This window comes from Phyllopteryx taeniolatus, chromosome 21, assembly GCF_024500385.1.
Source record: "Phyllopteryx taeniolatus isolate TA_2022b chromosome 21, UOR_Ptae_1.2, whole genome shotgun sequence".
Taxonomy (NCBI): domain Eukaryota; kingdom Metazoa; phylum Chordata; class Actinopteri; order Syngnathiformes; family Syngnathidae; genus Phyllopteryx; species Phyllopteryx taeniolatus.
Genome location: NC_084522.1, coordinates 16,585,898 through 16,608,698, shown reverse-complemented (window position 1 = coordinate 16,608,698; position 22,801 = coordinate 16,585,898). Strand labels below are relative to the sequence as shown.

The following is a 22,801-nucleotide window of genomic DNA, read 5'->3' as shown; positions in this document are numbered from 1 at the left end:
TATTTTTTCATCTGTTCAATACTTTTTCCCTGTGTCATTTCACAACTTAATTTCTGACTTATTTGTTCTACGTTCTTTGTATGTAAGTGTTACTTGGTTTGTTCCCAACATCTGGTGAAAATATAATGTCAACAGCACCTTTGGAAATATATTTAGTGAGAAAAATGGTGACGTTAAATATTTCAGCCACTGTATATAATAAATTAAATAAAAGGTGAAATAAAGGCGATACGCTGGCCTTTAGTATATTTAGCTGTGAATGTTTAGTGCACTTTTTTTTTTTAAATGGAACAATGCACAGTCATATAAAATCAAAACAAGGGAACTGGGAATAACCTTCCACGGGCAAGATTTTTGGGGGATTTATTTTTTCAATATTCTGTATTGATAGCACATGCTTTGACTTCGACAAAAAAGTAAACCTCACGAAAGTCAGTTGATAAATGAGCAAGTTCTGATTTATTTTCATTATACATACACTGCCAGTGATGAGAACTGCCTCCTGCAGCATATCGATCTTCTATTCATATGTGGGGTTACAATGTGATATCAAACACAGTCTCTTACAAAAGGATTGGAACGGCAAGGTCAAGTCTTATGTTTTTGTTGTATACTGAAGACATTTGGGTTTCAGATCAAAAGATGAATGCAAGACAAAAGTTCAGAATTCCAGCTTTAATTTCATGGTGTTTACATCTAGTTGTAAATAACACATAAAATGCATGCTCTGTTGGGTTAAGGTCCGGTGACTGCCTTGGCCAGTCTAAGACCTTCCACTTTTTCCCCCTGATGAAGTCCTTTGTCGTGTTGGCAGTGTGGTTTGGGTCATTGTCTTGTTGCATGATGAAGTTTCTCCCGATTAGTTCGGATGTATTTTTCTGTAAATTGCCAGACAAAATCGTTTTGTAGACTTCAGAATTAATTCTGCTGCTGCCATCACGAGTTACATCATCAATAAAGACTAGACCAGAAGCATCCATGCAAGCCCATGCCATGACATTACCTCCACCATGGTTCACAGATGAGCTTGTGTGTTTTGGATGATAAGCAGATCCTTTCTTTCGCCATACTTTGGCCTTTCCATCACATTGGTAGCGGTTAATCTTGGTCTCATCAGTCCATAAACCTTTGTTCCAAATCTTTTGTGGCTCATATCTGTACTTCTTTGCAATATGCAATCTGGCCTTCCGATTCTTTTTGCTGATGAGTGGTATGCATCTTGTGGTATGGCCTGTATATTTCTTCTCTAAAAGTCTTCTTCAAACAGTGTATTGGGATACCTTCACCCCTACCCTGTGGAGGTTGGGAGTGATGTCACTGACTCTTGTCTTTGGGTTTTCTTTACAGCTCTCACAATGTTTCTGTCATCAACTGCTGTTGATACCCTTGGCCGACCTGTTCGGTGTGTGTTGCTCAGTACCCCATTAGTTTCGTTTTCAGGACATTCCAAATTGTTGTATTGGCTATAGCCCAATGTTTGTGCAATAGCTCTGATCTATTTTCCCTCTTCTCTCAGCTTCCAAATGGTTTGCTTGGTATTCATGTTCGCTAACCAGCAAATGCAGTTTTCACAGGTGAAACCCAAAGCCAAAAAGAAGCACTGTCTAATGTTTACGCAATCAATCTAAAAGGCCTGAGCAACTCGAAACACCCAGCAGTCACATGTTCCAATATTTTTGCTCACTTGAAAACTGGGTGGGTTCAAACAAAAGGTGCTCTTTTCTGACTTGTTTAACACATCCAGATGTAAATACCACGAAATAAAATCTGCAATTCTGAACTTTTGTCTGATATTCATCTTTTGTTCTGAAACCCAAATGTATTCAGTATACAACAAAAACAGAGGAATTCCAATACTTTTGGAGGGCACTGTATATACCATCCATCCATCCATTTTATTTACCGCTTATTCACACTAAGGCCACAGGCTGCTGGAGCCTATCCCAGCTATCTTCGGGCGGTAGGCGGGGTACACCCAGAACCGTTCGCCAGCCGATCGCAGGGCACATAAAAACAAACAACCATTCACACTCACATTCACACCTACGGGCAATTTAGAGTCCTCAATCAACCTACCATGCATGTTTTTGGGATGTGGGAGGAAACCGGAGTGCCCGGAGAAAACCCACCCAGGCACGGGGAGAACATGCAAACTCCACACAGGCGGGGCCCGGGCTTTGAACCCCGGTCCCCAGAACTGTGAGGCAGCCACCATGCCGGCCAGTATGTGTGTGCGTGTGTGTGTATATATATATATATATATATATAAAATATAATATAATATAAATATTTTCCACATTTTGTCACGTTACAGACTCAAATCAAATTCAGTTGATTGAACATCATTTGGAATGAGACACACGTCTATATAAGGTCCCACAGTTGGCAGTGCATATCAGAGCAGAAACACAGCAATGAAGTCTAAGGAATTGTCTGCAGACCTCCGAGACCGGAAATCTGGGGAAGGATACAAAATCATTTCAGCAGCACTGAAGGTCCCAAGAAGCACTGTGGTCTCGATTATTTGGAAATGGAAGAAGTTTGGAACCAGCAGGACCCTTCCTAAATTTGGCCATCCGACCAAGCTGAGTTACCGGGGAAGAACGGCCTTGGTCAGAGAGGTGAACAAGAACCCTATGATCATTAAAGCGGAGCTCCAGTGTTCCCAGAGGGTAAGATCACAGGTGCCAGAGTGCTCCAGAGTGCTCTGGAACTCAGACTAGGGCGTCGATTCACCTTCCAACACGACAATGACCCAAACCACACAGCCAAGAGAACAAAGGAGTGGCTTCAGGAGCAGCCCGTGAATGTCCTGGAGTGGCCCAGTCACAGCCCGGACTTGAATCCAATCGAACATCTCTGGAAAGACCTAAAAATGGTGGTGCGCCGACGCTTCCCATCCAACCTTACTGACCTTGAGATGATCTGCAGAGAAGAATGGTAGAAAATGGCCCAAAACAGGTGTGCCAAGCTCGTAGAGAGATACCCAAGAACACTTGAGACTGTAATTGCTGCCAAAGGTGCTTCAACAAAATATGAAGCCAAGGGTGTGAATTCTTATGTACCTATTATATTTAAATGTTTACATTTTTTATACATTTGCACCACTGTCTAAAAATATATTTTTGTCATGATGGGATATTTTATGTATATTTTTTGGAAAAACAAAACTGTACCGAAATCAGCTTTAGAATAAGTCTGTAACATCAAAATGTGGAAAAAGTGAAGGAGTGTGAATACTTTCTGCTGGCACTGTACAACAAAAACAAAGCAATTGACCTTGCCGTTCCAAAATTTTGGAGGGGACTGTAACCTGTGTGCTAAGGCTAATGAAATCATCCTTCTCATCATTCTTAACCTGAAGCTAATGTTAATGTTTACAGCAGGGGTCATCACATCATAGTTACGATTTCCTCCGGGCGGCTGTTATGACTGTGAAGCTATATAAAAGTAGAATCATCTCATATTATTACATATACACAACAAATTGATGAGACAAACGAGTTTTGAAATCAGAAGCCAATAAAAAAAAATGTGTTCAATGATTTAATGTATTTTAAAAGGGAGCCTATTAAAAGTAAAGACAATTTGCAATATTGGTATTTTGGGAAAAAAAACATTCAATCTACGCATATGATTTGCTTTCGCAGGCCACCTAAAATGATGTGGCGGGCCACATCTGGCCCCTAGGCCTTGATTTTGACACCTGTGCTTCCATTTTAGATGCTCGCGCATCACTGTCAGGCTCTTCAGTATCTATGATGATAACCTCGAATTTCGAGCTCCGTTGCTAACACCGGTTAGTTCTTCTGGGTACGTTACACGGCTTATCCGGATGACCACTACTGCGCATGTGCGTCACCAGAAAGACCCAGATAGCCACTACTGCGCATTAGAGGCTGACATTTTGCGGGATTCCCACCGGGCCCCCGCATGATTCCTCTGGGATGGGAGTGAATTTCAACATCAATCACGAGATTGGGCAGGAGCGGGAGTGAAGGTCATTGGGAGTGGGCGGGAGCAGGAACAATTCAAACAAAGTCACCGGGAATGGAGTGGAAACCATGATGGCGGGAGTTGACGGGAGTGGGAACCATGACAGTGTGAAACCATAAAGCAGTTACATATTATTTTATTTTTAATCAAATCAGTATTTGAAGATTTCCTCTCAGCATTGATCTTTACATTGCTAAACTAAGGGACTAATATAGCTTTTGTTAATAACAGAGTTGCCAACCCACAGAAATTTACTTGCGGAACAATTTGTCTGAATTTCCATACTTACAAAATCTTGTCGTGAAGTGAGACAGTAATTGCAGTATATTATCTAATAGGATAAAAATAATTCTGCATACTGTTCAATTGTACAACATAAACATGACTTTACACTTGTAATCGTTAAAAAATGATGGCTTCAATATTTGTTATTTTCATGTTTTTATTGCATCAACCTCGTAATGGCGGACGCAGTTGCAGCCTGAATCAAAGTATATGGGATTTCGACGTGCCATCATCAAAAATATCTGTCTTTGAAATAATGTGCCTTTCCCAATCCTGTTTTCAATCTTGGTTATATTAAAAATAACTAAATAAATAAAAAGAAAGTCTACGTCAATGGCAGTGAATGAGTTCAATCAGATCTCAAAAGGCAATTAAAACTCCGCACTCAACATTGCTGATAGATTGAATTGAATAGAGTATGCATGGACTATCGTTGAGATTTTAGATTTATATTTTGTGAATGTACTGTACATGTCTTTTCTTGCATGCTATTTATATTATCCATCCATCCATTTTCTGAGCCGCTTCTCCTCACTAGGGTCGCGGGCGTGCTGGAGCCTATCCCAGCTGTCATCGGGCAGGAGGCGGGGTACACCCTGAACTGGTTGCCAGCCAATCGCAGGGCACATAGAAACTAACAACCATTCGCACTCACAGTCATGCCTACGGGCAATTTAGAGTCTCCAATTAATGCATGTTTTTGGGATGTGGGAGGAAACCGGAGTGCCCGGAGAAAACCCACGCAGGCACGGGGAGAACATGCAAACTCCACACAGGCGGGGACGGGGATTGAACCCCGCACCTCAGAACTGTGAGGCTGACGCTCTAACCAGTCGGCCACCGTGCCGCTATTTATATTATATATATTTATATTTCCTATGTCCAGTATTACTACTGAAATGATGGCAATTTCCACATTGTAGGACTAATAAAGGTAATCTTGTATTTTATTTACTAATATATTATATTATATATGAGTACTGATTTTAATAATAATATACTTTTGACCTGAGCCCGTTTCCAGTGACGTATTCCTTCATTTCCGTTTCAGAGGGCGTCTTGTGAGGCCGTGAATTATTTTACATTGGCAGTATATCTCCAGACACGTATTAACTGCCTTGTTATTTTGTTGTGCAAACTTGGTTACTCTCTGCTATAACGCGCTTGCAGCCAGTGTACTGTATTACCCGGCCATTTATTTTGGTGTTTTGAGACGACATGACACGATAGCTTAGTAATTAGCATCATGCTCTTCCGTCTTTTCCTACCAACTGTTTGCCCTCCCTTCGTGATAACGGAAACGATACGTATCAGAAGCATCGTAAGAATTGTTATTTATTCACTACCACGGAAGCGAGGATTAGTGACGTAATGCCTTGAGACCGGACGCAAAGAAAACTTTCCGCCCATGTGCGGGTAATAAAATACCATGCCCCTCAAGCAGCTTTTTTGCTCTCTCTTTTTTTCCATCCAGTTCATTCATGGACTTTTTGTCACGGTGGCCGGACACAGCACCATACCGGCTCTGGATCCCCACCGAATAACAGGAACGCTCGGTGTTACGGCTGTACCGAATCAGAGTGATTCCATGATTTCCGAGGAAAATACGGAATTTCCGTTACATTTGGCAGCTCTGGAATAGTGAGGAGCACGGCAGTTCTATTGAGTGAACTGAATCATTCAAATCATCCATCCATCCATTTTCTGTACCACTGATCCTCACTAGGGTCGCGGGCATGCTGGAGCCTATCCCAGCTGTCATCGGGCAGGAGGCGGGGTACACCCTGAACTGGTTGCCAGACAATCGCAGGGCACATATCAGCAAACAACCATTCGCACTCACATTCACACCTACGGGCAATTTAGAGTCTTCAATCTACCTACCACGCATGTTTTTGGGATGTGGGAGGGAAACCGGAGTGCCCGGAGAAAACCCACGCAGGCACGGGAAGAACATGCAAACTCCACACAGCCGGGGCCGGGCTTTGAACCCCAGTCCTCAGAACTGTGAGGCAGATGTGCTAACCGACCACCGTGCCATGACATTCGAATCGGTTCTTTAAAAAGATTTGTTCAAAAGATTCGTTCAACGAATGGTTTAGTTCGTTTTCACAAAATCATTCAAGTGCTTTCTCATTCAGTTAATGATCCATCCCTGACGTTGACGTTCACGTTCACTCAACACGTTCACCGAAGGACTATGCGTTGTTGTTGTCGTCACATATTGTAAACTCGGAAAGGCGGGGAGATTTATAAAAAAAACAAAAAAAACAACTGAAACTAAATGATCACCTACCGATCTCTCTCTCGGAAAGCTCTCGAACACCTGGCTTCGGTTGTGACTCGTGAACATGCGTACATCTGCGTCCCCTGACGTCCAGCTAGGCTCTCGCCGGGTGGCGTGACTTTTCTGCATTCCACCATACTGTTATTGTCATCTGATTAGCGGAAAGCGTCTTTGAGTGTCTTGAGAAGCGCGATATAAGTTGAATGTATTATTATTATTCTTCAATTGAAAGCTTCAATAATCGCATTAGAGACAAAGGGAATGATATGTATGTGTACGTCTATACTAGGCTTTACACGACCAGGATTTTTGGGGCCGATCAGCGAGTTGAAAGTATTCAAAGTACGTGAACATTCCTCAAGCAAGCCTTAAACGAACGTCCTCTCCTGTCCTGAGCACCGGTGACCACCAACACACATTTTCCCCCCTTTTGTCCTTATAATACAAAGTCGACACGCTCCACTCTTGTCGTCGTCGCCACGGTAACGAGTGTATCGTGTTCGCATTTGAGTTGACAAGATAAAGCCCATTGATCGTAAAAAAAACGGATGCGGTGGTATCGGAATACAGGATTTTATTGCATTAGTCTGACATCGTGCAATCGTGAAAGAGCAAATTTGTCTTGTAGTCTGACCGGGCATTACGTGTTGTCTGTTCCACACTGCCGCCGTTTTTTTTTTTTTAATAACTTTATTGGCCATCAGATATTTCCAATACTTCGTCAAAAGACGCGTGACAAGGCTAAAAACAAACTACCTTTTGGATTCAAATATACTGTGCACGATGGCGACGCGCAGTAAATGTCTTTTGCAGAGCCGATCAATGACGTCATTGATCGGATCGGCGAATTATGACATTAATGCTGATCAGCCGATCAGCATAAAATGCTAAATATGGGCCGATACTAATCAGCCCGATAAAATAGGTGTAAAGTCTCGTATATACTGTACATTTATTATTAATTTGAATTTATTTTAAATGTGTGCTTGTGCTTGACTGAATCAACATTACCCGTTAGCTTGAAGAAACGGCTGCTGGTGAAAGCTATCCCGCGAGGACGTGAGGACGAAAATCACTCATTAGTACGTTCACTGCGTTCCTTGTGCAAACGAACCACTCATTGTACAAGTACATCGCAGTACACCAGTTCACGCAAGTTCCTCCCTTGAACGAATCACTCTTCAGTTCTTCAGTACACCAGTTCACTGACCGAATCACTTCAGTACTTCAGTACACCAGTACATTCAGTTCAATTAAGTCCCTCCCCTGCCTGCACGGGGCTGCCTAACGCTGGCTGCTCATTGGTGATTCGCCAAAGTGAGTGACAATGCAGGCGAATCGTAAATCACATGGCAGTACGTTTAATGAAGTCCCGCCCCCGTCTGCACGCTGGCTGCTCGTTGGTCATTCGCCGAATATTCGGAAGTGAGTGAAAGAACGCTTCAGCAGTTCCGTTTCCGCTCCCAGCCGACTCGCTCGCCTCACTGCGGCAGGCGGCAGCCAAGCTAAAAGAACGAATCGGTTCAGAAACTGATTCATTCAGTTCGTTCACTAAAAAGATTCGTTCTTCTGAACGAAACGTTCGTGAACGAAACACTACTCTGTAATAACTTTATATGTTTTGTTTCTTCATCATTCCGGAAATGTAATGTATTTAATACAGTGACTAAGGCAGACATGTACTGCATATTTTATACTGAGGAAGAAAAGGAATGACTGGGGGAGGGGAAAAAAGGGCAGAGCGGTGTATAGGGAGTGGGATTCTTGAAAATTTTGGCTCAGGATCGATTTTTTTTTTTTCAAAAACCCGGGATTTTTTTGAACACTCGAGATTGGGAGGGAGAGGAAGCCATCTCTGTGGGAGTGAGTGGGATTTTTTTTTTTTTTTTTTTTTAAACCCACACTTGGAATTGGGAGAGAGTGGGATCAAACTCTGTGGGTGTGGGAGGGAGCGGGAGTGAACATCCACTCCCGTGTCAGCCTCTAACTGTGCATGTGCGTCCAGGCCATAATAGAGACAAAAGGACGCTGAGCAGCAGGAGGGTTCACCCACTTGAGAGAAAACTGAAGCTTCATAAAAATAAACATCGACTAGCAAATTAATTGTTGACGATTTCGATCGTCGATGTAGTCGTGACTCGTCGACTAATCTTGGCAACCCTACTATATACAGTGACAGAAAACCCTTTAGATATGTAATCCATTTTTTTTTGCCATAATGTTAATAGTACTGTACAGTGACAGTAGCTCAGTCTGTAAAACTTGACTTGGCATAAAAATACAGATGTGGGATTTGGTTGTTGAAGAGATACTAGTCTACTTCCTGAACTTTGTGGATGCCTGTTTGTGAACTGCTCATTTTTGGTGAAATCCATGTTAAAAAAAGAATACATCACAGTGCAAAGTAAATAGAGAAATTCCCCTCTGGTGAGCAATAAATGTAATATTTTTAAACCAAATAATGTCAATAATAATAATAAAAAGAAATTGTTGACTCACCAAGAATCTCATCAAAAATTTTATACAGTCCGGGTACATAGGTAATTTCCCTCTGGTTCATTCCAACCTCTTCATCAAAAACCCACATTAGCTGAGGGGGAAAGAAAGGGTATAAAAAAGAATAAAATGCATTGTAAAGAGCTGTAGGTCATTGTTGAAATCTGCAACAATAAACTGAAATGGTCAAGTGTGCAAAAGATTGTCAGTCATTGGAAGACACCGTTGGTGCTGATTGGGGCCTTACTGATATTATTGGTGGATATTAGTCCTAAACCCAGACATGCAAGCCACCAAAGGTATGAAAAAGCTGACCAAAAAAACAACAACATTGTAGGAGGGGCTGGGGGTATCTCCCAGGCCCCCGCAGAGAATTATTTTGGATTCTTTATTTTAACATGAATTAAGCAATCTGGAAGACTGAAGAGTACAATCAGGCAAAATACACAATTTTCTTCAAGCAGAAAAACATTGATTTATGCCGCTCAAGTACATGTTGATGGACAAAATTAAATTTGCCTCTGTTCTTTGGTTTTTTGTTCTTGTCCCATCTCCACCTGCACCTGTTGCCTCCTTCAAGCTGTGCCACATGAATACCATCCACCTCTTTAAGCACTCTCATTCCGGAAAAGAATTGTCTGTAAAATCATTGTCTGTTTCATTTCATTTTTCACTATGACCAACTTCAAAGGCTAATCCCAAATGCATCTTCCAGGAAAATTTTAAGCACAGTATTTTTCTGTTTTTATTGGCCATTTCTGAATTTGAAGTTACTTCATTCTGTGTTCTGACATAATCCCTAACATCGCTCCGTCGCTTAATACATTTAACATTAACATCCTTAAACTAATTGGATAATTGTCGGCGCGTTTCCTAATTAATACAAGATGTACTAGCGGATCAGCTCTTGTCACCGATGTTACGTGTGCTTCGGGGTTCCGCTGGGACCGCAACCAGGGCCACGACCCGCAGCACCTCAACGCGAAAATACAAACGACCAGTCCAACAATTACAACGCGGTCTGACCTGATGAGCAAAAATTTTGCTTAAACGTAAGAGTAACAATAGAGGATGTCCGCTCCAGACGTGGGTAGAGTAGCCAAACATTGTACTTGACAATAATGTAACTCAAGTAAAAGTAAAAAGTAGTCCTCCAAAAATTGACTTGCGTAAAAGTAAAAAGTACACAGTGAAATAATTACTCAAGTACTGAGTAAATCATGAGTAACTTCTAATTGTTGAACCACAGCATGAACAGAAACAAAATAAAAATAACAAAATCAAATGTTAATGTGCGAATTCTGATATTGCTGTGTGTGCCCTGCACAGCCAAAACGACAACAAAACATCTGCAATTTCGTGCAAGGTGTTTTCTCAAGTTATAAGTGGGCTGACCACCTATCCACGTTTGGGCAGACAGTGCCAGACAAATACTACAAGACATGGAAGCTGTTGTTTTTGTTCGCCTAAATTTAAACAAGAGTAGCGCGCCGTTGCCTTCATGGTAATGACGACCTTCCCAACATGGTGGCCACGTATGCATTACGATAAACTGGCTGGCTTATCTAGTGTTAATACCTATGCCCGGGAAGCCCGATAGAAGATGTTGTGGGAGGTCATGTGACGTTCTTGTGTTGGTTGATTGGTGAACTAACATGATGCTCCTGACTTAAACATCACTAGCGCTTAGATCGGATTGGAGCAAACAGCGCCCAATGCAGATAATAAGCAATAATTGATAAATAAAAGTAGCGAGCGACATTTAGGTCACTGTAACGGAGTAAAAATATTGTTACTTCTTTATAGCAGAAGCGGCGGAAGTGTTTTTTCTGATCTCGTCAAGTCCTGTGACTTATCCAAAGCGGAACCTCGGGCCGATACGCTCGCATATTAGTCTGCCGCAGAGTAATATTCAGAAATTACATCTGTGTGTGGATGTGTGGAATGGATCAACAACCCCAATTCCAATGAAGTTGGGACGTTGTGTCCAACATGAATAAAAACAGAATACAATGGTTTGCAAATCATGTTCAACCTATATTTAACTGAACACACTACAAAGACAAGATATTTAATGTTGAAACTGATGAACTTTATTGTTTTTAGCAAATATTCATTAACTTTGAATTTTATGGCTGCAACATGTTCCCAAAAAGCTGGGGTAGGTGGCAAAAAAGACTGAGAAAGTTGAGGAATGCTCATCCAACACCTGTTTGGAACATCCCACAGGTGAACAGGCTCATTGGGAACAGGTGGGTGCCATGATTGGGTAGAAAAGGAGCTTCCCTGAATTGCTCAGTCAGTCATAAGCAAAGATGGGGCGAGGTTCACCTCTTTGTGAACAAGTGTGTGAGAAAATACTCGAACAGTTTAAGGACAATGTTCCCCAACGTACAATTGCAAGGAATTTAGGGATTTCATCATCTATGGTCCATAATATCACCAAAAGGTGCAGAGAATCTGGAGAAATCACTGCATGTAAGCGCCAAGGCCGAAAACCAAAATTGAATGCCCGTGACCTTCGATCCCTCAGGCGGCACTGCATCAAAAACCGACATCAATGTGTAAAGGATATCACCGTATGGGCTCAGGAACACTTCACAAAACCAATATCAGTTAATGCAATTCAGCACTACATCCAGAAGTGCAACTTGAAACTCTACTGTGCAAAGCAAAAGCCATTTATCAACAACACCCAGAAATGCCGCCAGCTTCTCGAGGCTCGAGCTCATCTAGCTCAAGGACTGATGCAAAGTGGAAAAGTGTTCTGTGGTCCAACGAGTCCACATTTCAAATTGTTTTTCGAAATTGTTTTTCGTCGTGACCTGCGGGCCAAAGAGGAAAAGAACCATCCGGACTGTTATGGACCCAAAGTTCAAAAGCCAGCATCTGTGATGGTATGGGGCTGTGTTAGTACCAATGGCATGGGTAACTTACACATCTGTGTAGGCACCATTAATGCTGAAAGGTACATACAGGTTTTGGAGAAAAATGCTGCCATCCAAGCAACGTCTTTTTCATGGACGCCCCTCCTTATTTCAGCAAGACAATGCCAAACCACATTCTGCACGTGTTACAACAGCGTGGCTTCGTAGTAAAAGAGTGCGGGTACTAGACTGGCCTGCCTGCAGTCCAGACCTGTCTCCCATTGAAAATGTGTGGCACATTATGAAGCGTAAAATACGACAACGGAGATTGAATGTTGTTAAAAGAAAAGGTGATGAAACACAGTGGTAAACATGACCCTGCCCCGGCTTTTTTGGAACGTTTTTGCAGCCATAAAATTCAAAATTAATGATTATTTGCTAAAAACACTCAAGTTTATCCGTTTGAACATGAAATATCTTGTCTTTGTAGTGTATTCAATTAAATATAGGTTGAACATGATTAGCAAATCATTGTATTCTGTTTTTATTTATGTTTAACACAACGTCCCAACTTCATTTGAATTGGGGTTGAAGTTGCCAGCGTTCAAGGAGTATGAAACAGCCTATGACAACAGCGAGCCCCCCGCCCCCAAGGAAAATCTCATCGGATCTATACGATTCACATAAATGGCCTATTTTGAGTTCAAAACAGCGAATTTCACCGAAACGCGACTGATTTGCATGTATGTAAACCCAAACGATGACACCTACACAGGTGTTTGCCTCAGTGACGCGCTCTCTAGTATTGTTTTTGTCATTTTTGTTCATCATACGCGACTTACTTACACGAGGGAAGACTTGCCAAGCACTGGGGTGTACCCTCCAGATCCTTTTTCTGCCAACATTCCCAAATCAATGTTTTGGGAATAGGGGGAAGCGAGTTGCCGTCCTGGTCAGGCTGCGACAGCGAGGATTTTGAACGCCGCTTCAGTTGATTCAACTTGCAAATGTACGCTCTCTACCCAACAAAATGGACAAGTTCCATCTACTCACAAAGACCAGTAAAGACTTTGGTCATTCTGCCGTCCTCTGCTTCACAGAAACCTGAACGCATCCCCGGCAGCGGCGTACTGATGCCTGGCTACCTAATGCACTGAGCGGACCAGACACGGAGCTATCGGGTAAAACAAAAGGTGGCGGAATATGCTTCTCTATCAACGGAAAATATGTACTGATGTCACGGAGCTCAACACAGACTGCACCCCGGACTTGGAGTCGCTGTTTTTGAACTGGGAGTCAATCTACTCGCCGCGTGACTTTGCTACATTCATACTCGCCGGTGTTTACATCCCCCACGCCCCGAGGCTAACACAGAAGCCGCACTGCAAATGCTGGCTGACCAAGTAAACAAACTTGAAGAAAAGCACCCACATTGTTCTTCTTCTTTTCCTTTCGGCTTGTCCCGTTAGGAGTCACCACAGCCTTTTGTCATGTCACCTTTTCCATGTAAGCCCATCTCCTGCAATCTCCTCTCTAACACCAACTGCGCTCATGTCTTCCCGTACTACATTGATTAAACTTCTCTTTGGTCTTCCTCAAACTCTCTTGCCTGGCAGCTCCATCCTCAAACCATCGAAGTCTGCTCTCTTTAACTTTGTCTCCAAAACATCTAACCTTGGCCGTCCCTCTGATGATCTTATTTCTAATCCTATCCAACCTGGTCACTCCTAGAGAGAACCTTAACATCTTCATTTCCGCCACCTCCAGCTCTGCTTCCTGTTGTCTCTTCAGTGCCACTGTCTCTAATCCGTACATCATGGGTGGCCTCACCACTGTTTTATAAACTTTGCCCTTCATCCTAGCAGAGACTCTTCTGTCGTATAACACACCTGACACCTTCCCCCACCCGTTCCAACCTCCTTGGACCCGTTTCTTCACTTCCTTACCACATTCACCATTGCTCTGGACTTGACTCAAAGTATTTAAAGTCCTCCACCCTCGCTATCTCTTCTCCCTGTAGCCTCACTCTTCCCCCACCACCCCTCTCATTCATGCATATATTCTGTCTTACTTCAGCTACTCTTCATTCCTCTCCTTTCCAGTGCACGCCTCCACCTTTCTAACTGTTCCTCCACCTGCTCCCTGATTTCACTGCAGCTCACAATGTCATCAGTGAACACCATGGTCCATCGGGATTCCAGTCTAACCTCATCTGTCTAACCTCATCTGTCATCCTCAGCCATCTTCTCACCCGCTAGAAATCTGTTGAACAAGCTGATCAAAAACTCCACAGCCACCTCTCCTAGATGCTTCCATACCTCCACGGGTATGTTATCAGGACCAACTGCCTTTCCATCCTCTTTAGTGCCTTTCTAACTTCTCCCTTACTAATCATTGCTATTTCCTGGTCCACCACACTTGCCTATTCTACTCTTCCTTCTCTCTCATTTTCATCATTCAACAACTCAACGTATTCTTTCCATCGATCCAGCACACTACTGGCACCAGTCAACACATTTCCATCTCTATCTTAAATCACCCTAACCTGCTGTACATCCTTCCTATCTCTATCCCTCTATCTGGCCAACCTATATAGATCTTTTTCTCCTTCTTTAGTGTCCAACCTGGCATACATGTCATCATATGCTTCTTGTTTAGCCTTTGCCACCTCTACCTTCGCCCTACGTCATATCTCTATGTAATAATTTCTTCTCCCCTCAGTCATCTGTGTCCCACTTCTTCTGAGCTAACCTCTTTCCTTGCACCCAGATTCACCCCTCATTATTCCTGGGGACTTTAACAAAGCAGAACTCAACCAAGAACTCCCTAAATACAAGCAGCACATTGACTGTCCCACCAGGGAAAACAACATTCCAGACCACTGCTATACCACGCTGAAGGACTCGCACTGCTGTTCCCCATGCAGCTTTGGGCTCGTCTGATCACTGTTTAATTCACTTAATACCAACATACAGGCACAAACTTAAATGTGCGAAGCCTGTGGTGCAAACATTGAAGAAATGGCCCAATGAAGCAAAGATGGAACTAAAGACTCAAGACTGTTTAGACTGCACATATTGGAGTGTCTCTGAAACGTCAACTGGACGCTTGGATCAGCTTATGTGAAGACGTGTGTGTACCAACAAAGACATTTTGCACGTTCAAGAACAAGAAGCATAATCCGTGGTTCACTGCCAAACTTCACCAATTTAAAGAAGACACACACACACTTAAGGAAAGCATTCAGACCCCTTTAAATTTACATTTTTCACTCTTTGTTATATTGCAGCCATTTGCTAAAATCATTCAAGCTCTTTTTTCCCCCTCAATGTACACAAAGCACCCCATATTGACATGAAAAAAACGGAATTGCTGAATTTTTTGCAGATTTATTAAAAAAGAAAAACTGAAATATTACACAGCCATAAGTATTCAGACCCTTTGCTCAGTATTTAGTACAAGCACCCTTATGAGCTAATACAGCCATGAGTCTGTTTGGGAATGATGCAGCAAGTTTTTTCCACACCTGGATTTGGGGATCCTCTGCCATTCCTCCTTGCAGATCCTCTCCAGTTCTGTCAGGTTGGATGGTGAACGTTGGTGGACAGCCATTTGCAGGTCCCTCCAGAGATGCTCAATTGGATTTAAGTCAGGGCTCAGGCTGGGCCATTCAAGAACAGTTACGGAGTTTTTCTGAAGCCACTTCTTCGTCATTTTAGCTGTGTGCTTTGGGTCAATGTCTTGTTGGAAGGTGAACCTTCAGCCCACCCGGAGGTCCTGAGTACTCTGGAGAAGGTTTTCGTCCAGGATATCCCTGTACTTGGCCGCATTCATCTTTCCCTCGATTGCAACCAGTCGTCCTGTCCCTGCAGCTGAAAAACACCCTCGCAGCATGATGCTGCCACCACCATGCTTCACTGTTGGGACTGTATTGGACAGGTGATGAGCAGTGCCCAGTTTTCTCCACACATACCGCTTAGAATTAAGGCCAAAAAGTTATATCTTGTTCTCAACATACCAGAGAATCTTATTTCTTACCATCTTGTTGGAGTCCTTCAGGTGTTTTTTTTTAGCAAACTCCATGCAGGCTTTTATGTGTCTTGCACTGAGGAGAGGCTTCCGTCGGGCCACTCTGCCATAAACCCCCGACTGGTGGAGGGCTGCAGTGATGGTTGACTTTCTAGAACTTTCTCCAATCTCCCGACTGCATCTCTTGAGCTCAGCCACAGAACTTTGGGTTCTTCTTTACCTCTCTCACCAAGGCTCTTCTCCCCCAGTTGCTCAGTTTGGCCGGACGGCCAGCTCAAGGAAGAGTTCTGGTGGTCCCAAACGTCTTCCATTTCAGGATTATGGAGGCCACTGTGCTCTTAGAATCCTTAAGTGCAGCAGAATTTTTTTAGTAACCTTGGCCAGTTCAGTGCCTTGCCACAATTCTGTCTTTGAGCTCTTCAGGCAGTTCCTTTGACCTCATGATTCTCATTTGCTCTGACATGCACTGTGAGCTGTAAGGTCTTATATAGACAGGTGTGTGGCTTTCCTAATCAAGCCCAATTAGTATAATCAAACACAGCTGGACTCCAATGAAGGTGTAGAACCATCTCAAGGATGATCAGAAGAAATGGACAGCACCCGAGTTATATATATGAGTGTCACAGCAAAGGGTCAGAATACTTATAGCTGTGTGATATTTCAGTTTTTCTTTTTCAATAAATCTGCAAAAATCTCAACAATTCCGTTTTTTCCTGTCCATATGGGGTGCTGTGTGTACATTAATGAGGGAAAAAAAGTAATTAAATGATTTTAGCAAATGGCTTCAATATAACAATAATATATAAAAATTTAAGGGGATCTGAATACTTTCCGTACCCCCCCCCCCCCCCCCCCACACACACACACACACACACACACAGTCCCCTCCAAAAGTATTGGAACGTCAAGGTCAATTCCTTTGTTTTTCCTGTTTCCTGAAGAGATTTGGGTTTAAGCTCAAAAGATGAATATGAGACAGAACAGCTTTCATTTCATGGTATTTACATCTAGATGTGTTAAACAACTGAGGACAGAGCACCTTTCGTTTGAAGCCACCCACTTTTCAAGTGAGCAAAAGTATTGGAACAGATGATTGTTTTAACTTAAAAGTGAATAACATTATTATTGGTGGCATAACCTTTACTTGCAATAACTGCATCAAGTCTGCGACCCATTGACTTCACCAGACCGTTGCATTCTTCATTTGAAATGCTTTTCCAGGCCTTTACTGCAGCCTCTTTCAATTCTTGTTTGATTCTGAGCGGTTCTCACTTCAGTCTCCTCTTCAGGAGGTAAAATGCATGCTCTGTTGGGTTAAGGTCCAGTGATTGACCTGTCCAGTCTAAGAGCTTCCACTTTTTCCCCCTGATGAAGCCCTTTGTTAGGTTGGCAGTGTGTTTTGGGTCATTGTCTTGTTGCATGATAAAGCTTCTCCCACAAAGGTTTTGGAACAAAGTTTTATGGACTGATTAACCCTCTACCAAAGTGATGGAAAGGCCAAAGTATGGAGAAAGAAAGGATATGCTTATGATCCAAAACTCACAAGCTAATCTGTGAAGCATGGTGGAAGAAATGTCATGGATTGGATTTGCATGGCTGCCTCTGGAGAGGGCGCACTAGTCTTTATTGATGATGATAACTCATGATGGTCGCAGCAGAATGAATTCGGAAGTCTACCAAATGATTTTGTCTGGCAATTTACAGAAAAATGCATCCAAACTAATCGGGAGAAGCTTCATCTTCGACTGGCCAAGTCGATCACCGGACCTTAATCCAATAGAGCATGCATTTTACCTCCTGAAGAGGAAACTGAAGGGAGAAACCCCCACAAACAAACAAGAAGTGAGAGTAGACTTTACACCGATTTGATCGGGCTGATCGGTATCAGACGATATTTAGCATTTTATGCTGATCGGCTGATCAGTTTTAATGTCATAATTTGCCCATCTGATCAATGACATCATTTATCGGCTCCGCAAAAGACATTAACTCTACGTCGCCGCGTGCACAGTATATTTGAATCCAAAAGCTAGTTTATTTTTAGCCCTGTCACGTGTCTTTTGACGTAGTACTGTAAATATCTGACGGCCAATGAAGTTATTTTAATTTTAAAAAATAAAATAAAAACATTTTTAAAAGTCTACAGACAACACGTAATGCCAAGATCAGACTACAAGACTACTGCAATAAAATCTTGTGTTCCGATACCACCGCATCCCATTTTTTATGATCATTGGGCTTTATCTTGTCAACTCAAATGCAACCGGATACACTCATTACCGTGGCGACGACAAGAGTGGAGCGTGTCGACTTTGTATTATAAGGACAAAAGGGGGGAAAATGTGTGTTGGTGGTCACCGGTGCTCAGGACAGGAGAGGACGTTCGTTTAAGGCTTGCTTGAGGAATGTTCACGTACTTTGAATACGATGTTATGTAGCCTAGCAACCTCGTGGTACCACGAACGGTTGGACGTAAACATGTCGCCATTCTGTCGAATCATGCTCTAACGTTTCGGTGTGGGTGAAGTAATTTCATAAAAAATAAAGTAATTTAATTACAGTAAGTTAGCACCCATTATTTCTGTCATGTAATGTCGGTTTCACCCGAGTGATTAGAATACTGCCCTGCGATTGGCTTGCGACCAGTTCAGGGTGTACCCTGCCTCTCGCCCGAAGATAGCTGGGATCGGCTCCAGCACGCCCGCAACCCTTGTGAGGATAAAGCGGTAGAGAAAATGGATGGATGGATGGATGGATGGTTAGAATACACGATCTGACTAAAGCAGGGATTTCCAACCTTTACGGAGCCAAGGAACATATTTTACAATTGAAAAATCTCACGGCACACCAACAAACAAAAATGTCACAAAAAGAGGATACATTAATGACTGTATTTACTTCCTGCCATCTGGTAGAAGAGCATTCATTTGTTCAGTCTTTCACATTTGAAGTTAATTTAACGTCTGTTCCAATACTTTTGATCACTTGAACAGTGGGCGATTTCAAACAAAATGTGCTCTGTCCTGAGTTGTTTAACACATCTCGATGTAAATACCATGAAATAAAAGATGGAATTCTGAACCATTGTCGCATTGTTCTCTTTTGATGTGAAACCGAAATGTCTTCAATATACAACAAAAAGACCTTGCCGTTCCAATACTTTTGGAGAGGACTGTATAAACAACCAGTCCAGTCACAATTAGAGTCTTCAGTTAACCAACCATGCATGTTTTTGGAATGTGGAGGGAAACCGGAGTGCCCGGAGAAAACCCACGCAGGCACGGGGAGAACATGCAAACTCCACACAGGCGAGACCAGATTTGAACCTGGGTCCTCAGAACTGTGAGGCAGATGTGCTAACCAATCGTCACCGTGCCACCCCAACAAGGCACTGGTGTCCAATATTTTGTTCGGTTTTGTATTATACTTGACTTGAACTTCGACTTGCTCCAAATCGTGCTGTCCTTGCTCGCTTGTTCTTTACACAAGCTTGACGAAGCCTTAACCGTGCATTCGCCCCCTGGTGGCTGGCTGACTTGGTTGAGAAAGTGCTTCATATGAAGCAGTGCCCAGATTTTAAACGTAAAAAAAAAAATCGCAGACGATAAGGCTCATTTAATCGTGGCAGCCAAAATCGGGATCATGATTACAATTATATTAATTGTGGAGCCCTAACATACAGTGGTTACGGAAAGCTTTCAGACCCCCTTACATTTGTCACTCTTTTGTATATTGCAGCCATTTGCTAAAATCATTGAAGTTAATTTTTTTCCTCATTAATGTACACGCAGCACCCCATATTGACAGCAAAAAAATGTAATTGTTGAAATTTTTGCGGATTTATTAAAAAAGAAAAACTGAAATATCACACATCCATAAGTATTTAGACCCTTTGCTTTGACACTCATATATTTAACTCGGGTGCTGTCCATTTTGTCTGATCATCATTGAGATGGTTCTACACCTTCATTGGAGTCCAGCTGTGTTTGATTATACGGATTGGACTTGGTTAGGAAAGCCACACACCTGTCTGTAGAAGACCTTACAGCTCACAGTGCATGACAGAGCAAATGAGAATCATGAGGTCAAAGGAACTGCCTGAAGATGATTTTAGCAAATGGCTGCAACATAAAAAAAATAAAAATAAAAAAAAAAAGAGTGAAAAATTTAAGGGGGTCTGAATACTTTCCGTACCCACTGTATATATTTTTTTTGCTAAAAGTAATCGCTCACGTGCCTTGACTCACTTATGATTTTAAGTGGCATCCCATTCTAAATCCGTATGGTTTCATATGATGTTGATCTACCCTTTGCAGCTGGAACAGCTTCAAGTCTTGTGGAAAGGCTTTCAACAAGGTTTCGGGAATTTTTGCCCATTTTTCCAGGAGCATATTTTAGGGTCACAAACTGATGTCGGACGAGAAGGCCTGGCTCACTGTCCTCTCGAAATCAACCCAAAGGTGTTCTATCCAGTTGAGAGCAGGACTATGTGCAGGCCAGTCAAGTTTATCCATACCAAATTGAAGAGGTCATTCCCAAACTGTTTGACGAGGGGTGGGAATCGAAAACTGGTTCCAACTGACCGATTCCATTGGAATTGTACACCTCCAACAATGCATGGAAATAGGGGACCAAAATAATTGTTGTATTCATTATATAATTTTGAAATTAATAATTAATTGTAAACAAATAATTAGTTTAATTCCAATTAATTAATTGATTCATTCAATCAAAAAAATTCCTATCGGACGGGCCCTAGTGCTGATACATGGGTATTTTTATCTTTTAGTTTCCACTAAGGCCCAAATAATTTTGGGAAAATTACGGTGAATGTACAGGTATTTGCAAGGATATTTTATTCACGCATGAATGTACATTCTCAATTTGACTTACCTGAGTGATGGGCTCCACAGATCCAATGTACGTGTCAGGTCGAAGAAGAATGTGTTCGAGCTGAGTTTTTTTTTGGTAGACTCTTTCTACAGACAGCTTGGATCCCATCTTATCTTTCTTGACCCCTTCCATCTTACCAGTAACACCCCTGCCATTTGCTGCCTCCTGCAAAGATCGACAACTTTATTGACAGCCACGTGACTGCCAAATGCTACGAGAGAATGTGATCACTGGCTCAGTCGAGTTCAGTTGTATTTAACTTTTTAGTACATTTGCATTTCATCTTTAATAACGGTTTTATGTACATAGTATGTACAGTATGTACAATTTCACCTCATCTTTAATTTGTTTTATTTCTTATTTTACTATGTTCAAGCACAGCACTTTGGATAATATTGTGGCTTACAATAGTATAAAATATGCTTCTTAAGAATAAATCCTCTGCATCACTTTTAATGAACACTAAGGCCTACTACGGACTATGATACTGTATTTTAATGTTGGTCATGATGGTGGTAGTTGGAGAGCCAAGAATTTTTTTCGGTGGCACTTGGTGTCAAAGGTTAGAGAACCACTGGTCGAAACGGAACAAATTAGGTCAACATGGTGTGTATGGTATGGTACTTTCCCAAACACTGTACACGTAATGCAACAAACGTTTGTATTTCGTAATTACATTCCAGTAATTACCTGTGTAGTGTAAAGAACAAATATGGCTATGTTTACGCTACACTTTTTTGGAAGAAGCATCCGATGGTCCTGCTGATGCATTCATTCAAAATTCAATAAAGTACTGAAAATGTAATCCAATGTAAATAGCTAGATTACTTTGAGAAAGCCATTGCACTAGCTACACTATTACATTTTAACTTGTAATTGTCAGCAACTCCATTTCCAAAGTAATCTCCCCAACACTAAGACACGCATGTTGAAGGTGGTTTGACTTCATGCATTTAAAAAAAAAAACATAATAATAATAATCCACTCTCAATTCGAGACTGGTGATATATGTGTACATTTTGGGAACTGCTGGATAGACGGGCTAAATTGTATTTCACTGCTAAGCCGTCTAAATTGCAGCACAGAAACGACTACTATTGTCTCGCACATAAACGAGACTGAAAGCCGAACGACTGCTATCACGACACGCGTCTGTCTCCTTCTCATCAGCAAGAAATGATTTTCTGGCGGCTTATTTACCATCCAAGCAGCCATCTCGCCGCTTCCCGCTGCGCCGTAGGACATCTTCCTTTGTGAGCCTCGAATTGAATGATGCCGCCCCGTGAAGACGTCTTCAATTACAGCGCTATTACAACACGCACGTCTCAATAGTTACAAGTCATCGGAACGGACTCGACTACCATGTTAATTTTTGTTTTCACCCAGGTTAAAAATCACCGTGAAAAATATCCAAAACATGCTAAATTGTGTCCCGGCTATTGTGACAAACCAGTAACAAGCCTTGCGAGGCCTAAACTTCCAACAAAGATGCTAACCAGGATACTCTTCTAACAATAAATACTATACAAGACGAAACACATTGAATATGATTACCGTTCGGATAATAAAACTAAGCACGCAAATATAAAACGATGATACACGAAGGAAAATGCCCAAACAATACAGTTAAAAGATTTCCCAAATCGGAAACATGAAAACGATTATTTGCTAAATACACCATTGACCGCCCGGTTCCGCCATCTGCCAAACTACCACCAATCAGCGTGAAGAGACGGCAACCAATCAGGTGTGCTCTTTTTCACCCAACTCGACATTTCGCCCAATAGAAAAGGGTTTCTTTAGTTTGTTTCAACGCTAGACGGCAATAAGGGTGAGAATAAGATGCCGAGTGACGCGCAAGGTGAACCTTTCAATTAGGTTATTTTATAAAAAAAAAAAAAAAAAAAAAAAAACAGAAACGGTAGAGTTAAATGAAACAAATGCACGT

General features: G+C 42.1%; 1 protein-coding gene across 2 annotated transcripts in view; it reads right to left on the bottom strand.

Annotated features, from left to right (window-relative positions):
• Positions 1 to 22,567, bottom strand: part of top2b (DNA topoisomerase II beta) — a 115,957-nt gene extending 93,390 nt beyond the window's left edge. Inside the window, exons 1-3 of one of the 2 annotated variants that reach the window (XM_061760859.1) lie at positions 22,054 to 22,567; positions 20,854 to 21,018; positions 9,068 to 9,158 (exon numbers count right to left, since the gene is read on the bottom strand). In XM_061760859.1, coding sequence (XP_061616843.1) covers positions 9,068 to 9,158; positions 20,854 to 21,018; positions 22,054 to 22,098 — 301 coding nt within the window. In that variant the 5' untranslated portion in view covers positions 22,099 to 22,567. Of the gene's footprint in view, positions 1 to 9,067; positions 9,159 to 20,853; positions 21,019 to 22,053 lie in introns of those variants that run through there. The other variant, XM_061760860.1, reaches the window with a different exon arrangement.
• Between the last annotated feature and the right edge of the window lie 234 nt (positions 22,568 to 22,801).